An 8,537-nucleotide genomic window follows, 5' to 3' on the forward strand; every position below is an offset into this window, starting at 1 on the left:
TCCTGCTGACTGGAAAAAGGGAAATAAAAACCCCATTTGTAAAAAGGGGCAAAAAGGAAGAGCCAGGGAACTACAGGCCAGTCAGTCTCACCTCTCTGCCAGGTAACACCATGGAGCAGGTCCTCTTGGAACTTATGCTAAGACACATGGAAAATAAGATGATTGCCAATGTGCACTCACAGCCCAGAAAGCCAACCATATCCTGGGCTGCAGCAAAATAAATGGGGCAATCAGGTCGAGGGAGGTGGTTCTGCCCCTCTACTCCGGTCTCGTGAGCCCCCACCTGGAGTTCTGTGTCCAGCTCTGGCGGCCCTAATACAAGAAGGACATGGACCTGTTGGACTGAGTCCAGAGAAGGGCCATGAAGGTGATCAGAGTGTTAGAGCACCTCTCCTATGAAGACAGGCTGAGAGAGTTGGGGTTGTTCAGCCTGGAGAAGAGAAGGCTCCGGGGAGACCTTATAGCAGCCTTACAGTACTTCCAGGGGGCCTACAGGAAAGATGCAGAGGGACCCTTTATTGGGGAGTGTAGTGATAGGATGAGAGGTAATGATTTTAAACTGAAAGAGGTTACATTTACGTTAGATACTAGGAATAAATTCTTTACTGTGAGGATGGTGAGACACTTGAAGAGGTTGCCCAGAGAAGTTGTGGATGCCTGTTCTCTGGAGGTGTTCAAGGCCAGGTTGGATGGGGTTTTAGTAAAATGGTCATTGCTGCCCATGGCCGGGGGGTTGGAATTAGATGATCTTCAAGGTCACTTGCAACTGAAATCTTTCTATGATTCTGTGATAAAACAGCAAGCCCTTGAAATATGCTTTGCTGCTCCAAATGAAATGAATCTCAAGCAATTAAAATGTGATCTAGGAAATTCTAAACTTTCAATAGTCAGTTTAGGAAATGCTAAGTACTTAAGGAGAAAGTTTTTAGTTCTAAAGATTAAGAATTTGAATTTTATTGCTGGTTTTTTTTTTTTTGAGCTTGTAGGTTTTGTCTGAAAACTTTGTTAGATTCTACTTTCAGTCAATGGTAAATCAGTACAGAGTCTGGAATAAGTTCTCCTTAAGCATATATCCAAATGAAAAGACAATTAAAAATGATAAAAAATCTTAATCAAATGTAAAATTATTATTCTGAATTTAAAGCCCCTGCTCTGGGTGTTATTCAAAATTAATTAAGTTCTAGGAGTTCATAAATTGTATTCCACCATCACAATGCTTCTCAATAATATTAGGTCTTTGGATTAATATGCTATTGCAAAGTTTGATGTTGGTTCCTATTAAGAAGTGGAGTTATATTTTTTTCATAATGGGATTTAGTGCCAGTTTAACCAGCCTTAATTAAACTTTGGCTTAGAAATCATTTTAGTGAGAAATGCAATGAAATTATCTGAGATTTATAGCTTTTTAATTAAAATGAATTAAGCCAACTTGTGGTTAAGTGCCTACAAACTAGTTCCCTTACATTTCCAAGCTATAGATTGTTCTAGTCACACAATTTAAACTTTATCAAGAGTCAACAGATTAAAGCTTTAGGCCATAAAAATCTAGGTTTTTAGGTACCTATTGACATTTCATACAGCAATTTTATAAAAGAACTGAGTCATGTTTTCATCTAATCATCAATTATGTAAAGATAACTTAACAGCATGGTTAATACAGGCCGTGACCATAAATATATACCTTTGATTGTTGTGTCAGCATTCTTTTTTTGATGTATATGTAGAGTTTAAAAGTTACTAATTGAAAGTTAAGTTTTGCATGTAAAAGTGTTCATATTCATATTAATAAGCATCACTTTCAGGTTAGCTAATTTATTCTATTTGTACATATGTATTTAATGTGTAATTGCATTACACATTTTGATTAACTTCTGTCTGTCATGATTTTGGCATGTTTATATCTGTATTAGTCATCTCTGTTACCTTATATAAAATAACCTGCAGTTAGTTTTAAATAGGTTCTGTTAAGCAGTAACTGTAAAAAATATGATGCTGGAGAACTAAAATAATAATTTCCTTGTATTGCATAAGCTGGAGGAAATTCATAGGAAATTTATTATTATCTTTTATCTATCCAATATTGTAACTTACTTCTCCCTCCAACACTTTTTACACTTTTGTTTTGTGTCAAAAAATCAGATTTTTTCCAGGAGGAGGGTCTTGTGCCTCCAGTCTATACCTACTTCACTTTCTTCTTACAATTTTCTATGAATCAAGAATATGAGAACACATTTGCAATTTCTCCACAGACATCAAGCACCCTAAAATAAATATTTGGAGAAAGATAACCTGCAGAACTGTGCTTCTGTTATGTCATGTTAATGTGGTGTTGGTAGTTCAGAGAGCGCTTAATTCAGTTTTCAGAATTCAGTCAACAAAATGAATCATTATTGTTTAGTTCATATAGTTTATTTCTATATGTTTCTATATCATTTATATAGATTGTTTTTAGGTTTTACAGTTATTCCTATATGTATTATAAACGTCAATACTGTGAGATTTTAATTGGTGTATACATTTTGCATGTTAGCTGGATGTTAATAATCTGCTTCAAACAAATTCAGGAAATAATGGTGTTGATCTTCCTCTCAGCCTTGTCATACGTATAGACAGCTGTCATCTGGATATTGGTAATATAACTGTATATGACTGACAAGTTATTTAAGAAATAGATCAGATAGTGAAAAAATACAGGAAAATGTAGTATGTGCATGTAAAAATTTACAATATATTGAATGTACTCAATTACAACTGAGTTTATAAAAATTTCAAACAATATGCAGACCTACCCTAGCCTTTACTAATTCTGACAATTTTTAATTACAGAATTACCATATAATCTTCATATTGTTTTTATATTCATATATGAATTACAGCTATAGCTGTTTAATGTTAATCATCTTTGGTTTGTTTTTCTCATGAGCTCTAAGAAGGCTGAGCATTGACTATTCCTGTAGGTTTATTATCTTCAACGGCTGCTTTTATTTTCTTCCGGTATTACTGAACCTGAAATGCTTTCTTCTTCTCAGGAGAACATAATGGAAGTTATAAGAAATCAAGAATTTTTACTTCTACCGGCTGAAGAACTCCATAAACTTCTTGCTAGTGATGATGTGAACGTTCCTGATGAAGAGACAATTTTCCATGCCTTAATGATGTGGGTGAAGTATGATATGCAGAGGCGATGCAGTGACCTAAGTATGCTACTTGCTTACATCAGATTACCACTGCTCCCACCACAGGTATTTTCATAATATAATAATAATAATAATAACAATAATAATAATAATGTCACTGTTACTGTGAAAACTCTCATCACTTTATAATCGTCTGCTGCTGAATACTCTGGGTGTTTAAAAGCAAAACTGTTCAGAATTAGAAAAAATGAATGGCAGCCCTTCATCCAGAGTGACCTCAATAAACTTGAGGATTGGGCCGATAGATACCCAAGCAGTGCAGAGTCGTGAAACTGAAGAGAAGCAACCCCAGATAACATAACATGCTAAGGACAGACAGAATAGTAAATATTCTCAGAAAAAAAACCCTGAGGACTATGAAAGATATTGGGCTGAGTATTACCCAATAGCATGAATGAGGAAAGCTGCATGCTGGTCTACCTCAAGAAAAATTCTGTCAGCAGGCCATGTGAAGTTATTATTCCCATAATACCTGGTGCTGCTAAGGCTGCAGCTGGAATATTGTTTCCAGTTTTGTGCTCCACAATTCAAAAGGCATAGGAAGAAACTGGAGAAGGTCCAGTGATGGGCTACCGAGATGGTATTTCAGCTAGGAGAGGAGAGAATGAGGAAGTGGGCTTATTTAGTCTGGTGAAGAGGAGGATAAGTGATGACCCAATAGCAACTTCAGACTTCTTGAAGGGAAGGTCATGGAATGAATTTCTTCTTGGCAGCACCAAAAAATGTGAGAAGGGGCAAACGCCCCAAGGTGTAGCATAGACGGGGGAGAATCACTTGGAAAGGAGTGAACTGCTTCGGCAAGTTTTTCAGAGGCTAAGCAATCTTCTTCATTGAAGGTTTTCCTGAATTAGCTAGACCAGGTGATCACCAAATCCAGTGTGCATTATCCTTGATTTGAGTGAGAGGTTGAACTAGTTGACCGCCGGAGGACCTTTGGAGCTCCCTTCCTATGAATGCTTCTATGGTTCTGTTATTCAGGCTTTAGTCCATTTTTTTTTCTCAGATAAGTAAATAGTAAAATAAATGTCTGCTATAATGCTAAAAAAGTACTTAAAAATTATTTCCAAATTAAATTTAAGACATAACAAAATTTCAACAGAAAATTATTGAGGGCTGGAGGTGAAAATTTACTCTTTTTTACCAAAAAGTGAAATTTTTCCTACTATATTTTATACTTACATATAAATCAAATGAAATACTCTATCATTTTCATTGCACTGAAAATTAACTGAAGAGCTCTCTGGAGAGAAGCAAGGTTAAAATTAAAACCTAATCATTGGACCTTTGAGAAAAAAACATTTGGGTTCTTAACTTTCAAATTCACTTAAAAAGATGAAGTCATAGACTGCAAAGATTATCAACATATTGGAAAGATTGTACTGAAATCCTCTTAAAATGAAGCTTAAATTTATAGCCTGAGTTTTTTGTTATACCTCATTTCACTTTCAAGGTGCAGTAATTATATTGGCAATGTAGTCAGACTTGAGTAATAGGATATCAAACAATGTAATTCAAAATTCAATAGAAGAATTTAGGAGAAGCCAATCTGTATTAACATATTAAAAGGAAAGTATCTTGAAGCTGAAAATGAAATAATAGAACCTGCAATGTTGCCATAGAGCTTTAGTTTAATTTTGCTCCTTTGATTATGAAACCATCTGCTAAACTTAAACAGTTTGTATTTCTTCATTCAAGTAAAGCTAGAAAGATTGGTGGCTTGACCAATGTAAGAAATTACTTCATGTTACAATAGGTAAGATTTAGTTACTTCCTTTCAGTAGGTGCTCCAAGTACTTTGTGTTGATCTGTATGGAAAATGTGTCTTAATTTATGTTCATTTTCACTCTTAAAGGATTCAGGGAGAGTAAAAATTTGGTGGGAGCCTTAAACCTTGTAAGGCTGAAGTAGTTTAGATTATTTACTTGAATTGTTCATTTACAAACTTATCATAAATATGTTTCCTCTGATTTTTAATAACATTCTTCACTAAGTTAATAAAGAAACAAGTTAAGAAACAAACAAATAAAAAAAAAAATCCTTGAACTGACATTTTATTGTGTCAGTTGTTCAAAAACTCTAAGAAGCTACTTTTTGTGGCTAAGAGGTACCACAGTTGCCCTCAGTTTTTAGCAGTATTTTTGAATAAAATTGGAATAAAATTATTTTAATCTTTTAAAAATGAAACAAAATTAGTACCTGTAAAACAAAGCAAAACTACTAATGACAGTTTGTGGATATGACTTTTTTGACATGTTATGGTAAACACACATAATCAGAAAATCATAGAATGGCTGAGGTTGGAAGGGACCTCTGGTGGTCATCTGGTCTGACACCTCTGCTCAAGTAGGGACACCAAAAGCCAGTTGCTCAGGACCATGTCCAAACAGCATTTGAATACTTCCAAGGACTGTGTCAGGGCCCAGTCACACAGTATAAAAGTGTTTCTTGATGTTCAGATAGAACCTCCCATGTTTCAGTTTCTGCCCAGTGCCTCTGTCCTTTCATTGGGCACCACTGAAAAGGAGAACCCTGGGAACTACCAACCTGTCAGCCTCACCTCTGTGCATGGGAAGATCATGGAACAGATTTTCCTAGAAGATGTGGTAAGGCGCATGGAGGACAGGGAGGTGATTTGAGACAGCCAACATAGCTACTCCAAGGGCAAGTCCTGCCTGACCAACCCAGTGGCCTTCTATGATGGAGTTACTACATCAGTGGACAAGGGTAGAGCTATAGATGTCGTCTATCCAGACTTGTGTAAGGCCTTTGACACAGTCCCCCACAACATCCTTCTCTCTAAATTGTAGAGACAGGAATTTGATGGGTGGACTGTTTGGTGGATGGATGAGGAACTGGTTGGTTGGTTGCATCCAGAGGGTAGCAGTCAAGGGCTCAATGTCCAAATGGAGATCAGTAACAAGTGGTGTCCCTCAGGGGTCCATACTGGGACCAGTCCTGTTCAATATCTTAATTAGTGACATAGACAGTGGGATTCAGGGCGCCCTCAGCATGTTTGCAGAGGACACCAAGTTGAGTGGTGCAGTTGGCATGCCTGAGGGATGGGATGACATCCAGAGGGACTTGGACAAGCTTGAGAAGTTGGCCCACATGAACCTCATGAGGTTCAACAAGGCCAAATATAAGGTCCTATAGTATCAATACAGGCTAGGGAATGAATAGTTTGAGAGTAGCTCTGCCGAGAAGGACTTGGGGGCACTGGTGATGGAAGGCTGGACATGAGCCATTAATGTGCACTCACAGCCTAGAAAGCCGACCATATCCTGGGCTGCAACAAAAGAAGTGTGGCCAGTAGGTCATGGGAGCTAATTCTGCCACTCTACTCTACTCTTGTGAGACCCCACCTGGAGTACTGCGTCCAGCTCTGGAATCCTCAGCATAGGAAACACATGGACCTGTTGGAGTGGGTCCAGAGGAGAACCAGGAAGATGATCAGAGGGCTGGAGCACATCTCCTATAAGAACAGGCTGAGAGAGTTGGGGTTGTTGAGCCTGAAGAAAACAAGGCTTCAGGGAGAGCTTATTGCAGCATTTCAGTACTTTTCAGGGACCTATAGGAAAGATGGGGACAAACTTTTTATCAGGGCCTGTTGAGATAGGACAAGGAGTAATGGTTTCAAACTAAAAGAGGGCAAATTTAAACTAGATAGAAAGAAGAAATTTTTTCAATGAGGGTGGTGAAATACTGGCACAGATTTCCCACAGAGGTGGTAGATGTGCCATCCCTGCAAACATTCAAGGTCAGGTTGGATGGGGCTCTGAGCAACCTGATTTAGTTCATGTTCCTTCTTATTGCAGGGGAGGTTGGACTAGGCGACCTTTAAAGATCCTTTCCAACCCAAACTTTTCTATGATTCTGTGATGCTATGAAAAGAGCCTGGCCCCACTCTGTGTGCACTCTCCCTTCAGTAAGATACCCTCTGAGCCTTCTCTTCCCCAGGATGAACTGTCACAGCTCTCTCAGCCTTTCCTCATAGGAGAGATGCTCCACCAACCCATTCATCAACTTCATGATGTTTCATGGAATTCTCTGCAGTATGCCCATGTCTCTCTTGTACTGAAGAACCTAGAAGTGCACACAGCAATCCAGGTTTGGCCCCGCTAGTGCTGAGTAGAGAGGAAGGACCACCTCCCTTTGGCAATATTTTGTCTATATATGTGCCCAGAACAGTGTTGTCCTTCTTTGCAGCAAGAGCAAACTGGTGGCTCCTGTTCTGTCAAGCTGCTTTCCAGCTGGGTGGCCCCCAGCATATATTGGTGCATGGATACACATACATGTGCACATGTACACAGACATATACATATACATTTATTTCATTCTTATATAGTATAATATCCTTGTGAACTTTTTAGTTAGAGGTGAAAATCTATAATTGTGGAAAGATACACCCATTAAGGTTTGGCTAGAATAGCTAAAGGAGTTTTCACCTGGTTCCCTGATTTCACCTGGTTTCCTCACCCATCATCTAGTGATTACCTTCCTCATGTTGCATGGTATAGTGATTACCATCCCCATAGCTGAGGGAGTTAAATGGTTCATCTGAATCCTTGCTAATTCTGTAAAGGCAACAGCTTAATCTTGTCTGTGGTGAAATCTACATTAACTTCTGACCCTGAAGGTAAACACTATAGAAGAGTTTATATCACTGAATTCTACTTATCTTTCTCTCCTCCTCTGTCAAAACAGAATGGTTTCTTCTGTGCTTCTCCCATTCCCTTACTCAGGCTGTACCTGGAAACATTCAATGCAATTCAGCAGCGTGTTTGAGCCTCTTCCTAGCTCTATTTTGATTACTAGTGATGTTGTCGTATTTACTAAGATGAAAAGCTTGTTTTTTGCTGATTGTCTGTACACAGTCTAATATATCTGTTAATGTTGAGGCTACAGCATGAACTAAGAATATGTGCAGCTTCCATTGGGCAAAATATTACCTTTATGGTGTTTCTTTCGAGTGTAAGGTGTTGTTAATGACAACTGGGCTGTTGAAGGAATTTACAAGCAAGAGTTAGGAGTTAACACTGCCTAGAATAGCATGACGAGTAAAGAATGAGGATGTTATCCTTGTGTTCTAATGTTTCTCAGCAAAGATGTGCATGATAAAAAGAGCACAAATATATACTTGCAGAAATTGTTAAGTTAAAGATAACTTATACTCCACCAGTGTACTGTGTTTATAATGCATGTTTTTGCAGCTGCTTGTAATAGTAGATCATTGGTTAACTGTGAAAGCTAAAAAATAGCATAGGGTAAAGCACAGATGTTATTGCCTTTCTGCAACACTTTTAATAATATCACTTTCAGAGGCTTGCAAATAACTTCAGC

General features: G+C 38.0%; 1 protein-coding gene across 1 annotated transcript in view; it reads left to right on the forward strand.

Annotated features, from left to right (window-relative positions):
• The window catches only part of KLHL1 (kelch-like family member 1), a gene marked incomplete at its 5' end in the record, with an annotated part of 154,595 nt that overhangs the window by 56,887 nt on the left and 89,171 nt on the right, over positions 1-8,537 (forward strand). Inside the window, one exon of the mRNA XM_009880207.1 lies at positions 3,030-3,242. Coding sequence (XP_009878509.1) covers positions 3,030-3,242 — 213 coding nt within the window. The remainder of the gene's footprint in view (positions 1-3,029; positions 3,243-8,537) is intronic.

This window comes from Charadrius vociferus, unplaced genomic scaffold (assembly GCF_000708025.1).
Source record: "Charadrius vociferus isolate BGI_N301 unplaced genomic scaffold, ASM70802v2 scaffold182, whole genome shotgun sequence".
NCBI classification, from domain to species: domain Eukaryota; kingdom Metazoa; phylum Chordata; class Aves; order Charadriiformes; family Charadriidae; genus Charadrius; species Charadrius vociferus.